Source organism: Cololabis saira, chromosome 18 (genome assembly GCF_033807715.1).
Source record: "Cololabis saira isolate AMF1-May2022 chromosome 18, fColSai1.1, whole genome shotgun sequence".
NCBI lineage: Eukaryota > Metazoa > Chordata > Actinopteri > Beloniformes > Belonidae > Cololabis > Cololabis saira.
In genome coordinates, this window is record NC_084604.1 from 10,985,127 (window position 1) to 10,998,214 (window position 13,088).

Sequence of the window (13,088 nt, forward strand, 5' to 3'; positions counted from 1 at the left end):
TACCTGAGTGGGGGATGATGGTTCAGTTTGTTGAGTTTGGGTCCATCGCTGCAGCCGCTCGATGACTTCGCCCACCGTCTCAGCAGCGTTTGCTACACACGTCTGCTTCTTTTGGACAAAAAGGGACCTCAAGCTAGAGAGACAGATACAAACGTATTTACGTTAAAATGAAATAAAACTCAAGCTTTTATTCTGTCAATGCGCCAACACGTAAAGAGCAAGAGAAAAACAAAAAGAAATGCCTCCGGGCTACATAAATCTCTAAAAGTGGTGTAAAAGTTTTCCTTGATTTTTCCTCTTGTGTTAAGTCGATGGACAGTGGGCGGTTAGTATGTGGTGTTTTTTGTTGACTGCATCTTTAATGTTGTGAACAGACAGCACCGGCCTACCTGTTGACATCTGTAAAAACTGCACTGGCATTGAAACGGATGTCTGCAGGAAACATTTCCTGAGTGCTGCTCAGTGATTGTGTCCTGCGCAGGTCACTGACTCTGGCATCCACCTCTGCCAGCCTTTTATCACAGTCCTGGGAGAGACAAATGCTTTTGTGACTGAAAATATTGTCAGTTCTCTTTATGACTTGTATTATTTAGGACTGAATTGACGCTTTGAGGCCCATTTGAATGTTACCTGTAATAAACACCACTGTTGTTTCAGCTGGCTGACGCCAGGTGACACGCTGACGACTCCATCCAGAGTCTCCACATTCCCAGCCAGGTCTCTCAGCTCGGACTGTAAACAGTTGGCTTCTTCTTCAACTTGCTGAATTGTTTGGTTCACTTCCAGCACTGGTACCTGATGTCTGATGCAACTCTCTATTGCCCCCTTGTGGTCTTGGCGGGCAATGACTTGCTGAGAAAAGCTTTCTCTGGCCTCAGCTGTGACACCGACGGTGATGGAGTCCCTGAGTGTTGGGAGGTGTGAAAGGTCATTTTCTGCATCTCCAATATCTTGTAGCAAAGCCTGAAAGGGGGAGCAGTATATGAGTGACGTGTGAAACCCAATATATAAAATATGTAAAAACGGTAAGGAGATCAGACATGTTTCAGCTGGTCAGTCACCTCCTTTGCAGATACATCGGTGTTTGCTCCTTTTTGGGTTTCACAGGCTGACACCTTTTCCTGGAGAGACGACAATTGATGGTGGCAGTCTAGCAGCAACTGGCCAAACTGTTCCTCGTTTCTCACATCTTCTTCAAGGCGGCAACGCAAACCCTGTGGATAATTCAGGCATAACGAACAACAGTTAGAGAACTTTTAAACAAGTTCCCAAACGTAATGTCTTCAAATATAAAGCTTTTATTAAAGACTCAGTGATGTTTTCTAACTACAGTTCCCATGTAAAGCTAGACTTTAGTTAGAAATAATATGGAGGGATTTTTGGTTCTTTGATATGCAAAGAAAAATGAACATTCAATTTAAAAAAAAACTTATATATCACATATGTATTACATTAAATTAAATTAAATTACTTTTTTATAATTAAGTTTTGTGTGTGAATCTTAACGTTTTGCGAGCTTCTGTGCTGAATTTTGGCCAGTTTCATGTGAAGCAGCAGCTCGTCAACAGTCATGTGACCGTCAGAGTTCATGGGCGACAGAAACGCAGAGTAATAATGAAAAGCATACTCTTGTTGTACTGCCAGCGGGGGCTTCCATGCTTAACCTTTGTTGTTTGAAATCACAGCTACCAAAATACCACCATTACGTTTTGAAGGGATTTACATCCACGAGTTGCAACCCGCCCGAGGCTTTGTGTCTTCACCACGGCAAGAAATGAGTCAACAGTAGCTTGAAACCAGGACCCTTGTCAGCAACACGTTACTGAAACCCACCACCGCTGCCGGGATGGACAAGATGAGGACTCACTGTGGCCATGGATATATTATATACTGCATATCTGTGCCTGTGGCAACTCCGGCCATTTCCTTCTGGATGTCCAACCTTTCAGAACCTCATAAAGGAACAAAAGGTGCTTCGGATTAAGACAAACAAGTGTGGCCGTCGTGGTTGAGGGAATCAATCTGCAAAATGCACCTTGAACGCAAATCGCAAAACTTAGACATAGGCCGTAGACATCTTGTCATTTCATATAGTGTTGATCAAAGTGGGAAGGGAGGAAATGCCAAAGAAGGCACGTGACCAACAATCGTGGGTTGGTGTATGGCCAGTGCTGTAGGGGATATTCTGTATGTTGACCCGTCTCTGACTAAACATAAAGTACACCTCAAAATAGCGAAGCATGGAAGCACGGAGGCCTTGGCTGTGTTAGACGACAGGTCTGGATGAACTACCTTGCTCTATTTTGCTCTGCCTGTGAGCAAAATAGTAGGCTAGTGAGCCAAGTCTGGACATGACCCCAACCCTAACCCTAACCCTAACCCCAACTGTAATCCTAACCTTAACCCCAACCCTAACCATAGCCCCAATCATTAGTCCTTCAGGCTGTCAGCAAGGACACACGTGTATTAAATGATAGAGCGGTATCATCTGCTGTCTTTCACAGCCAAACTGGAGCAAAACTGTTGCTTAACTATCATCTCAAGGTTTCTCCAGCAGTCTGCACCAGAATGGTCCCTAATGCCTTCACCCCTTCGCTCGAATGGAGAAGTGAAGCTTAAACATTCAGTCTTTTGTGGAGTCACCTTAAACTTTCCAAGTATCCCCTCTGCGGATGCTGCACCATAACTAACGTCTCGTGGGGCGGCGGATGTGTCCAGTCACCAGATGATTACAGACCAGCCCAGTTAAAGATTTTGCATCAAAGTCGACAAGACAGCTTCTCCGCAGAGCTCACTGAGCTTAAGGAGGGCAACCGGTTGCTGTCAGCAGCCGTCTTCACCTCTTAGATCCAAAATTTGACAAGTCCACAGAGCTTATCTGACTGGGAGGCCACTTAACTTAAGACTTACTACTGAGCTATATTCCCAGCATCCTGTCACAGAGTTCATTATCCAAGACACTGATGAGCATTTGCATCAGCCAGGTCCGGAGAGAGTATTCGCTGAGGTGAGAAGGAAGTGTGTACTCATAAGAAGGGAGGCCACGCTATCAGGCGATACCTGTGCTGGCTGCAAAAGGCTGATCTACCACCATCTTGTCTGATATTCAAGCCACCATTGTACCCCACTTGAGTGGGCTGCTTTAGACCATAGAGCATCAAAGTCAGGTGGAGATGAGAGGAAAAGCGGGGCATCATGTTGAAGTGCATGACCATAAGAGTGCTGCATATAGATCTGCTGTCAAGCCACGACTCCCACTCACTCCTGGTGGACTTATGACTCACCATTAAATATGAATGTTATGTTGGATCTGAGTTTTTTTAAGAGGAAACCTACAGAATAAACCCTTTCCTGTCCAGAAACAGAGTTTAATAGATATTGCACTGATGGCGCAGTATTGAGTTTTACTGCTTTTAAAAAAATGTTTGAACAAAAATGCTTTGCACTGGTTAAAAGGTACTTGGCTGAAAAAAGTAGCTCACCAGGGTGTACATCCCTGAAAAGAGTTTGAAATACATTAACATAAAGAATAAGTGAATTTTAGCGCCTCGCTTCAAATTCAAGAACTTGCTTATCGCAGTCATGGAGGCAACAGAGCCAGATGGAATCAGTGGAGGAAAGGAAAACAAATACACCAGATAAGATGAAAGATGTTTGTAATCGTGTTGCAGATTTTGTTTCAACCACATTCACTTTGGCAAATGATATAAAATGATGGAGGCTCATTAGATTTTTGCTGACTGGGTGATGAAGACAAAATGCAGGATGGGAGAGGGAGGGATAAGTGGGATGAACTGTTTGAGCAAACCAACTAGGAAGAGGCATCTAGATGATGGGAGGCCACCTAATAATAATAACAGAGGACACTTTGTACATTCATATTAATTCCAGATGAGCATAATTACTTTAAATGCTGATGAATCTTAACTTTATGTGTATTCAGCAGCAGCTCTCCAACAGCAGCAGTAAAAGTGGGGCTGGCAGTCATTTTATTGAACATATTTATTTAATAATTTATGAATACTGTGACACATTTTATCGTCCTGCGATCGTTCTAAAGCAGATCTCCTTTGCTGACCCAGTTCATGTGGTATTCTGTAAGTGTTTGGATATTATGAACATAAAGCTTTGACGTACTGTGAGTAAGGCTTTATAAGGCAAACATAACTGCAGCCATGGATGAGAAGCTTATTGGAGCCGGGTTTTGAAACATCTTATTTTTGGAATATGTGCATGAAGCCCTATGATGAGAAGATGTGTTTTACCTCCAGCTGCTCCATCAGTGCTGACCAGCAGGACTGTAACTCTGCCCAGGATGAGTCTGTCCAGACGTCGCTGCTGGTTCTCTCAGCCAGATCGCTCCTCTGCTCATCCAGGCCAGCGAGGACTAACTGAAGCGATTGGGCTTCCTGCTGCAGTTCACGGACAGTGAGGCAGGCCTGTGCACGCTCAGCCGCGCTGGGCAAGAGGACCGAGATACGGAGCTGCTCAGCCCGGTGCTGCAGCTCCTCCACTCTGCAGCAAACCTCTAGTCTCCTGGTGAGGTAGAGAGCGCTGAGCTCTGGGTCAGCTTGTAGTGCCCTGACACAGCGCCAGACGGCATGAGATTGTAAAGAAGGAAAAACAAGTGGCATGTAAATATTTGCAAGGATTCAAAATGATTTAACTCTAATTAATTTATTTGAACGCTTTCTTAACCAGAAGCCATTCACAGGTTACCTGTAATACGGCAGAACTGACTGCAAAAGCTCCCTCCACTGCTCCGATATATTATTCATAGTTTCTTGAAGTTCCTCTTTCAGGTCATCTCTGTTCATCAGTCTCTGGCTCAGACTATTTCCAGCGATACGAAGCTCTTCCAGGCGAGCCTCCCCCTCTGCCGTTGCACTCAACACAGTCTGAAATGCATTTGCAAAGATTTGTAAATGACCTATTCAGAACGCTGCAGCAGCAAAAGCTGTTTGAATTAGCAGTTAACATCATTCTTTGTCGTGATTGTAATCTTTTAAACAGCAGCTGATTGTTCTGCACAGAAAATGGTTGCTCTTTACTTGAAGCAAAAAGAAAAGTGGATGAAGAGCAAATTACCACATTAGATAGTCCTCGCCTCTGTAACAAGACCCAATTTAAAATGATATAACAATCAACTACAACTTCAAACCGACTTTTTAATATTATGTATGTTTGTGGGATTGTTTTGATCTTGTGAGTTGCAGGGGTTTGATTTGTTCGCACATGTTTTTATCTGGAAGTTTGGAGTCCTGAGGTTAAACAAAGCATGTTGTTTGAGCTGTTATTGAGACACTGAGCTGCTGGACAAACCTGCTGCGTGTTTAGGGGTTGTGCTTAAAAAAGGAGCATGTAAATGTTACTTACCCTTTCTGTGGGTTTAATAAACATCTACAGAGTTTAGAAGTGGCCTACACACTCTAGAGAAAGATCTGGATCACGCCTCAAAGCTGTCATATTTGTCGCACGGTGTGATTTGACAGATATGTGGCGAGTTTGTGCAGTTTAGTCAGGGAAGACGGCGCTGTCTTACTTGAGCACGATGAAGTCTCTGCTCTACTGGGGTCCGGATCCCACAGCCTTCATCCAGAGGTGAGTCAACAATTCGTCTCAAATCTTCAACCCAGGATTGTGTAGACTTAGACAAAGTCCCAAACACGTCAGTGTCGTTGCTCAGAGAGGACTGCACTTCCTCTGAGCCAGCAAGTGTGCTGGTGTGTGTGTGATATCGTTGCAGCAGTTTGCTACTCTGCTCCAGCAGTGCAGACTGCCCAAGATTGCTGCTTAGTAAAGATGACACAAGGCAACTAAGTAGGTCTGCCTTTGAGCTGTGGAGCACAGACAAGAGATATCACCATCATTAACATTACAATTTTCACACTTTCAAATGCAATGAAGAAGACAAAAATGAAGATTTCCTGAGCAAATATATACTTCACAAGTATTACTTGTGAAGTATATATTTATTGTGTTAACTTGTCAACCAGATTAGCCCAAAGTTCATCATATGAATAAATACCACATCTGATAAAGCGCTATTCAATCTAAAGTCACTGATTACATTTGCATTTTGTAACTGAACAGTCACAGTAAATACTGTTCCTCACAGTGATAACGGTTCTCGATGACATCAAGTCTTTGAAATGTTCTTCAAGATTTGAGAAAAAACACAGAGCCACGTGTTTTCACCAACAGTTTACCTCTGATGGATTGCTTCCTCCTGCAGGAGACGAAGATCCTCCCCCATCGCTGCTTTTTTCTCAGCAGCATGAAGCCATTGCTCCAGTTGTTCTTTCTCTGTTTGGAGCCTACAAATGAGCAGATAAGCACGCACCAGTCACAGGCACATTAATGAAAGATGCTCTGTAGATTAACGAGCCATCACTGAGAAAATCAACCACATAATACAAAAAGTGATTTAAAAGGAACAAGCTGAACTTGACTTGCCGAACTGTTTTTGTACAATAATGTTTTCGTGTTCACACTTAGGATTATTATATACAAATCCCAACAATGCAGTCTGCAGGATTGTAATTCCTGTGTTTTTCCTGCTTTTCAGAGCTTTTGCATCTTTCACATTCGACAAACAGAATATGGGATAGATCATTTTATAGATAAAAGAGAAGTGCACCTTAATTGAGGTAATACCAAGGATCTTTATACCGTTTCAATTTCTAATTTCTTCACAGAAGGAAAATACATAATGTTAAAAGACAAAGATCTAAAAGTATGTTGAAATGTCCTTAAATATATAATTCTTGTTGGTTAATATGACAAAAGCCTAATTTCTGGCCAATAACAATTTCAAATCTGCTTTCTGCGATACACTGGTGACCCGTCCAGGGTGGAGCCCTGCCTTTCACCCGGAGCGAGCTGGGCAGACACCTGTGACCCTGAACAGGAACTTATGACGTCTGTTACCTGTCTAGATCCTGGATATTCGTCTGAGTCTGTTCTTCCACTTCCGAGAAGAGCTGGTGGGCGTTCCTGACTTTCTCCTGCAGCCGAGTCCCGCTCACACACAGACTGTGGAGACTCTCCGGACTGGCTATGGAGGCAACGGCTCGCACGTCCTCCAGCAGACTCTCAGCCTGCTCGTCCGCAGTTTGAAGCTGCCACAATAATTTCTGCAGTGGAAAATAAGATACTGGTCAAGAGAGCATTTAGAAATCCATTTACTCACGTGATTCAACTCTAACGTGACAACAAGTCTCACTATCTAATGAATTAATTACATTTAAAAAGGTAAAAATAGAATATCATCTCTAAAAGAGTAGGTTCACTTCCCTGACTAAAAGTTTTTTTTTTTTATTAACATGTATAACATGTATAAAGTACAAACAACAACAAAAGACAACATCGAGTTACAATGATATCTAGGTGTGTGTGTGTGTGTGTGTGTGTGTGTGTGTGTGTGTGTGTGTGTGTGTGTGTGTAAATAATATAATGAAAGTAAATAAATAAATTGAAAATATTAATTTTAAAAATAAATAAATAAATAGATAATTATCATATAGAGTGATATAATATAGCACAATATAATATAAAGTAATATATGTAATACTATAATAGCATATATTAATATAATAATATCCTAATATAACATATATAACATAATTTGTATAATATTATAAAATATAACAAAATATCACCATACTATAATATATACAATATAATAATACTATAATATAACATCCTGTGAGAAAGTGAGCAACTTCTCCCCTTCTCACCATCACTGGACTTTTTTAATGTGTGTGTCAGAGTGGAGGATTGGGCGTGGTCTGCGGGGCAGCAGCACACAGGTGTACCTGGTTCTGCTGATTGTGGCACACCTGTGTCCAACAACCTCTCCACCCTGCCTGGGTTTATAAACAGCAGCTGTATACCAGAAGAGGAGGCTGCTGAATGGAGGTAGCTGGCTGAGAGGCTATGCCCCATTGTGCCTTCTTTTTTAGAATACGGATTTTGCCCTCCGCCTGTATGTCTGTTTTTTACATTAAAAAGCCTTATTTCTTTGGCATTCTACGCTCTGCGAGGTTTTTTTTACACCTCATCACCCAGGTCCAATTTTGCCTTGTCCCCTTGTACGTGGGGAGGCCGCTCTGGTTCCTCACACATCCCATGAGATCTCATAACATAATATAATAATACACTATAAAACAATATATCATGATAATGCCAAGAATAATTATTAGAATTGGTAATATCAACCATAGTTATCAATCAGTTAGGTATAGAAAGCGAAGAAGAGTAATTTAAATGTACAACATTTAATATACTTATTTACAAATGACTAAGAAACAAAATGTAAGGATTTGGTTGGGTGACTCTGTTTCATATATATTTTTGTTCACATACTATGATTAGAAAATGGAAATGGAAATAAATACAGTTGTCGCTGGAAACTCACATCACAATTACAAGTAACGATAACCAAGCTGCATGCTGCAGAAAATCCAGACGCTTCTGTGTATGCTATTCAAGGCCTGTTATGTGAAAGAAACCTTTCACATAAAGGTTTCACATTTATGCCACCGATAAATAACCCAATTTAGCTCAGTAACTAAGGGTGATCAACAGCAGCCAGAAGTTAAACTTGCTGAGATTTTCTTTTAAGGAGATAATATATTATTTTCTCCTGGGTCTTCTGCATTTTCCCCGAGGTCTAAAACTCCAACTTAATTGAGACTGACTGTTCATATTACATATCTCTAGAGGTTTTCTATGTTTTTATGTGTTGCTTTGAGCACAACAGGTGTTATCAAAGATGAACATCTTATTGGGTTGATTTCTTTCTTTCTTGTCACACCCGATTCATTTTGAAGATCAAATGTCATCGATGGAAAATGGAAGACTTTATAGTTTATCCAGGTAATCTCATAAGTACTACACGCTTAGCCGACCCCTACCAGGGCTGTGTCAGGGATGAAGTATCTCCCCTGGAACTGAAGTGGAGTGGTTGAGAAGGAACCACTCAGCTTTCATGTAGTTTATAATCTATTTCTTCATTTAGCCAGGCCAGCTCATGCATTTCATGTGTAGTCCCTGATTCATCTCCTGACAGAAGCTTTTTTACTGCTCAAACAATGCTCAACCAGAGCGACTGTTGCTTTGCCTTGTTGTTGATTAAATAAATCCTAACTTTAAACCTTTTTGCTGGTTTAAGCTTCCCGTTCTTGAAATCCTGCTCCTATTTTCTGCATAAAAGTTAACTGAAACTTACAAATTTCAGATATCTGCTTCAACTCAGTGCAAGATTAACCTAAAATAAATGCTTATATGGACCTCTTTGATCCTAAAAAATATAAATATTTAATAACATTTAAATAGATGTATAAAAATGTGTTAATTAATTTCATAAATTAACAGGTGATCCCTGATGTTTTATCAGACTGGTATAATTGTTGAAGCCTCTGCCACAACAGGGATAAACTTACTGACTGAATTAAATGCATTTTTAGGAGAAAGTTGAAAAAAAGAAATAGTCCAGGTCTTAAGCAGCGTTTTTCTTGTTTTTCTAGCTGACATCATAACAGAAGAAAACACAGATTAGTGATCATAAAATAAACCATTTAAGAAATACCTTAAGTTTTGCAAGGATTGCTGCAACAGCTGGATCAGAGAGACTGACGAGGGACTCTTCAATCTTCTGCAGGGAGTTGAAGCACTCTTCCATCCTCCCAATAATTTGTCCCTTAGTGGCCTCCATCTGCTTATAAACCTCCTCGGCTTCTGAAACGAGCTCCTTCAGCTGCTCTAACTTCTTCCACATCTGGGTCTCAAACACCTTAGTAAGACAACATTACTTGAGAGGCATCCCCTGAGAAGCCGCTGCAGCTCTACACGTGTGTTTCAGACAAAACGCTCATCTTTCAATCCACATTTGATGACACACATGAATGCGAGGTATGTTCAGCAGTGGAATTTGCTTTTAATGAGTTCATAATTATGTTACGCCGCTTTCATCAGGATAGTTTAAGAAAATGCTTCTGAAAATCTAAAAAAAGTCAAATCATCCCACAGCTTGAAGCCTGAATTACAAGGAAATGCAGCAGCTCCACTTTCATTGATTAAATTGTGAAACAAAATAGGTGTAAGTAAGCTGGAGATGCAGTTGTAACAAAAACTACATTTACACTCTGCCCGTCCTACTGAAGTGCTTCATTTAAAAGCTGACAGCGGCAGCAGGAACAGAAAGCTAATGCAGGGCGACGTGCCGTACCTGCAGCTCCAGAGGAGCCTCCGCGCTTTGAAGCAGCGACTGAATCTCAGCGGCTCTCTGGTGGAAACGCTGGATGCTCTCCTCTTGGGTCATGATCTCATTCTAAACAAAGAGGTTAACATCATTAACAGGAACTGCCGGAAGTATCAGATGATGAGCAAAGCTGTGTTTTACAGGCGCTCGCTTTACCAGCAGTGACTTGATGTCATCCTCAGTCTGAAAAGAGGGACACTCGGCGAACATGACCAGCTTATCGCCCGTCCAGCTCCCCACTTCCTTCCCTAGTTGGAGAACCCCGTCCCACAGGGCTGAGCAGCGATGGAGGCTTTCAAGGCGGGAGTCTGTCCTTTCTGATAGCTACGAAGAACAAACACAAAAGGTTAGTCAGTGGACATCTCAGCCAGGACAATGTCATGGTGGTTAAAAATAATCTACCGTATTTTCCACACTATAAGGCGCACCGCACTATAAGGCGCACTAAATATATGGTAAAATACCGTACTATAGTGGCTGGGGTTGAGTTACGTATCTACCTGATGGAGCTGCGCAACAGGAAATGCTACAAAATCCTACAGCAAATGCAAAAAAAAAAAAAACAAGAAGAAAGATACCGTATGCCAAACTTTATTTACAAAATAAAAACCAGCTTTGCTCCGTCTTGTCAAAGTCGCCATTATGCGAGTCAGCGTTGCTGCTGTTGTCTTGAACGTCTGTGACGATTCCTGACGTTTTTAGCGCCGTTACTTCGGCAACACCAACTACATTACCCACAATCCCCCTGACTAAAGTAACAGACATTACAGTAATGATCATATATAAGGCGCACTGCCGGTTTTTGAGAAAATTAAAGGCTTTTAGGTGCACCTTATAGTCCGGAAAATACGGTACAAAAGTTCCCCATAAGCCAAAAAAAGGAGTAAATGAGGACTGGTGTGAAGGGAATAGAGAGACTGAAATTACATCCAGCCAGCGATCCATGAGAGTTTCAGCCTCGCTCTCGAACAGCGTTGCAGTGACCCCTGGTATCTGGCGGAGGTGAGTGTGAAGTTGCCTGCAGACACTGCGGACGTCCTCTATGTCGTCCCCGAGTCCGTTCAGCTCAGCCTTGGTTTCCTGGACCTTCAGAGCCACACAATATTTTATTATTTTGGCCTCGTGCAACATGGGGATGTACCGCTTTCTGTTTTTACGTGAGACCACGCAACCAGAACAAAATAACCTTAAAGTACTTTTATTTTTCTTGTATGGAGTGAAACAGTTCGATCAACCTTGGTGTGTAGTCTCTGCAGATTATCCTTCCCCATGTAGGAGGCTTGGTCACTGATGGTGCTCTCAGCTCTCTGCAGCGTCCCACTCAGCTCCCCGCGGATGCTCTGGAACCTCTTCAGCAGCTCCGTCAGGGCCGCGCACTGCTCCAGCCTGCACACGAGCCACAACACCACACACACCGGCTCAGCAAAGCTGCTCAGCCGGAGATACACACAAGAAGGCTCCTCTCGTCTTTACCGTTCAGTTACAGCTTTTGTCGTCTCCTCCCAGAGATCCTCCACCTCTCTGGTCTGACTCTCCTCCAGGCTTCCAGGTCCTGGTCGTGCACCACGCAAGTACTGCGCCTCAGAACGGAGGCCAGCAAGAGCACTTTCCAGCTCGGCCAAGGCCCGCATCCTGCAGATAATTCAGACAGCAGGAGAAGAGGTTATAGAGCAATAAAGGCGACTGGGATTCTGAGAAAAGAGCAGATGTGGTAACACGTGGTGAGACAAGCAAACAGACAGTCTGGGTAATATTTCACATGTTGAACATGATTGTATCATTGTCCAGGCATTTTTTCTGCTTAATTAATCATAAGTTTGTAAGTTGTTATTCAACACGGTTCAACATCTGGTATTCCACTCAGGTTCAGAGGATAAGAGTGAGAGTTTGGCCCCAGCTGAGGGTTGTACCTGTGCTGCAGAGCAGGCAGAGTGAGTTCCTGCAGCCTCAGCTGCTCAGCTGCTCCCTTTGTCTCCCTCAGCGTTGTTAACAAGGCATCCGTCCTCTCAGCCAACGTCTCCTTGTCCTTTCCTTCTTTTTTAATCTGGCTGCTTTGTCTTCTCTGTCTCTGGTCCTTGGTTTTGAAGATTTTCCCCTCAGATTTCCATGTTTGACTCTCTTCCTCCCTGTGTGTATTGGTGTTATGTTGTTCTTCCTGCCTTCTCCTTATGGCCTCAAACTCCGACTCTTCATCCGTTCCCTTTGGCGCGGGACGCTCCGGTGCCCCACTTTGCCGCGTTGATCTGTTCACAGCCTTCGCTTTATGCGTTTCCGTGAGATTCACCTCGCCAGAGCTCTGCATTTCCCCCTCTTTCAGGAGAAGTAGCTCGTCTTCTCTCCGCTTTTTCTCTGCAGTTGCCAGCTCTTCCTCCATCTCCAAAATATACTTGGACACAATATCCTGGCATGTCACAGTTGCACTCTCCATGGTCAGTGTCATCCCCACTGCTTTTAAACTTTTGTCAACAACATCAGATTGTTCCACAGCAGGCTGCAACCTCTGCATCGCCGCCTGCCAAAACCGTCTCTCGTGTTGCCGGCCTGCCTCGTCTCTCTGCCTGCCGGGGTCCTGGTTTGCCAGCAGGGTTGGGAGCTCAGCTCTGATTACTCTCAGGGTGGCCAGGAAATGATTCAGAGCCCGGGCAGTTGACTGAACGTCTTCCAGCTGCTGTCTCAGTTGCTCCAGATGATGAACGCGACTGCGGAGCGCCCGGCAGAGGGATGATGGGGATTTGGATGTCGGCCCTTCTCTTTCCTCTTCAGCGCTTTGTTCTAATAGTTTCTGCATTTCAGCCTGCAGCGTGTCAGACATCTCCTGGGAAAC

The 13,088-nt window shown here is 43.1% G+C and overlaps 1 protein-coding gene across 1 annotated transcript in view; it reads right to left on the reverse strand.

The window, feature by feature from the left end:
- Positions 1-13,088, reverse strand: part of LOC133418557 (nesprin-2) — a 112,933-nt gene that overhangs the window by 73,011 nt on the left and 26,834 nt on the right. Inside the window, exons 29-44 of the mRNA XM_061707307.1 lie at positions 12,175-13,079; positions 11,738-11,896; positions 11,500-11,650; positions 11,192-11,350; positions 10,421-10,588; positions 10,232-10,333; positions 9,593-9,796; positions 6,931-7,136; positions 6,210-6,317; positions 5,543-5,837; positions 4,720-4,898; positions 4,266-4,581; positions 1,062-1,214; positions 631-963; positions 390-526; positions 4-133 (exon numbers count right to left, since the gene is read on the reverse strand). Of these exons, the coding sequence (XP_061563291.1) occupies positions 4-133; positions 390-526; positions 631-963; positions 1,062-1,214; positions 4,266-4,581; positions 4,720-4,898; positions 5,543-5,837; positions 6,210-6,317; positions 6,931-7,136; positions 9,593-9,796; positions 10,232-10,333; positions 10,421-10,588; positions 11,192-11,350; positions 11,500-11,650; positions 11,738-11,896; positions 12,175-13,079 (3,705 nt within the window). The remainder of the gene's footprint in view (positions 1-3; positions 134-389; positions 527-630; positions 964-1,061; positions 1,215-4,265; positions 4,582-4,719; positions 4,899-5,542; positions 5,838-6,209; positions 6,318-6,930; positions 7,137-9,592; positions 9,797-10,231; positions 10,334-10,420; positions 10,589-11,191; positions 11,351-11,499; positions 11,651-11,737; positions 11,897-12,174; positions 13,080-13,088) is intronic.